General features: G+C 37.3%; 1 protein-coding gene across 1 annotated transcript; it reads left to right on the forward strand.

Moving 5' to 3' along the window:
- The first annotated feature begins 375 nt into the window (after window positions 1-375).
- Window positions 376-948, forward strand: LOC145559262 (uncharacterized). Its single transcript, XM_081620696.1, has one exon. The coding sequence runs from the start codon at window positions 376-378 to the stop codon at window positions 946-948; it is 573 nt and encodes a 190-aa protein (XP_081476822.1).
- The last annotated feature ends 662 nt before the right edge of the window (window positions 949-1,610 follow it).

Here is a 1,610-nt window from a genome sequence, read left to right on the forward strand (position 1 = left end):
TATACTATTATAGGTTCATAAAGTTTTCGTCTTTTAGATGTGTTTAATTTTTGTAATATGTTTACTCATAAATTATAGTGCAAAATTGATTTTGATATGATAAACGCAGGGATCCAAAATACAAGCAACTATCAAAGAATCACTCATTCGACGATTTGAAGGTCTTGTGAAAGAGGGCACTTCCCGTTTATACAAGCATTCATCAAGGGATAAATTAGATGTGAGCATCAACTCACGAAAATGTTGAAGCTATAAATGATTATATGTTATCTTTAATGCCAGATGAAGATAAAGTTTTAACTATTACTTGCTTATAAATGATTAGTTCTTAATTTAATATATAAGATTTTTATTGACTATTACTTGCTATCTTTAATGCTAGGTGAAGAAATAGAGTACTTGAGTTCTGATAGCATATGTCAAGCAGATAAAACCATGGGAATTGAAGACTTTTATCCACCCGAGTTCCTAAACACCATTAGATGCTCCGGTTTGCCAAATCACCGGCTAAGATTGAAGGTTGGTGTTTCTGTTATGCTTCTCAGAAATATTGATCAGTCTTCTTGCTTATGTAATGGTACCCGATTGGTGATAACTCAGCTAGGAAAGTATGTTGTTGAAGCCAAAATAATTTCAAGTAGTAACATTGGGCATAAAGTGTTCATTCTTAGAATGGTCCTAAGCCCATCGGATACTAACACTTTGCCAATCAAGCTTCAACGTAGACAAATTCCGTTGGTAGTTTGTTTTGCTATGACAATAAATAAAAGCCTAGGTCAATCACTCTCACATGTTGGTTTATATCTTCCAAGACCGGTTTTTAGTCATGGTCAACTTTATGTTGCAATCTCCAGAGTTACAAACAAGAAAGGTTTGAAGGTTCTAATATGCGATAAGGACGGAAATATTGCTAACACTACAAACAATTTAGTATACAAAGAAGTGTAGGGAATTATAGGTACTACGCAGCGGAAATAAACATGAATCATATTCATACAGTACATAATCCCAAGATCTAATGCATAACACATAAAGAACATATAATTGTACCTTTGAAGCGTGATTCCACGTGCGATCGAGAAAGAACAATGGGAGATAAAGAACCTCAAGCGTGATTCCTCTACTTGGTCCACGGGCACAGATTAAGACCTCCACTAATGCTAGTTAGTTGCAATTGAACCCTTCAATTGACCTTCTATGGAGAAGTGCAAGCAACGAACCACCACAAACCACCACACGCGCCACCAAGGTGGCCGGCCGTACGGACGAGGGGAGGAGAGAGAAAGCCGTGAGTTAGAGAGAGGAATTAGGGTCTTTGGGATTGGTTGCCTTGATGTCAAAATTCACTGTGTGTGAATTATGACTACTTCTACATCATTGCAACCCTAGGCATGGATCTTATTTATAGATCTCATCTCTAAATAAGAGCCCATGTCAAAAGCCCAAAACTTATTTCCAATCTAACTATGCTAGCCCAATCCATTTCATGATTAGTTAATTGCTCATGAGGCCCATTAATGGGCCTCTAACTTGCTTAACCCAATACCCTTGTGTGTGACCTCATAGGATCCATTCTAGCGGGCTTTGGACTATTTAACTAGTCCAAAGAT

This window comes from Chenopodium album, chromosome 9 (assembly GCF_948465745.1).
Source record: "Chenopodium album chromosome 9, dcCheAlbu1.1, whole genome shotgun sequence".
Classification (NCBI taxonomy): domain Eukaryota; kingdom Viridiplantae; phylum Streptophyta; class Magnoliopsida; order Caryophyllales; family Amaranthaceae; genus Chenopodium; species Chenopodium album.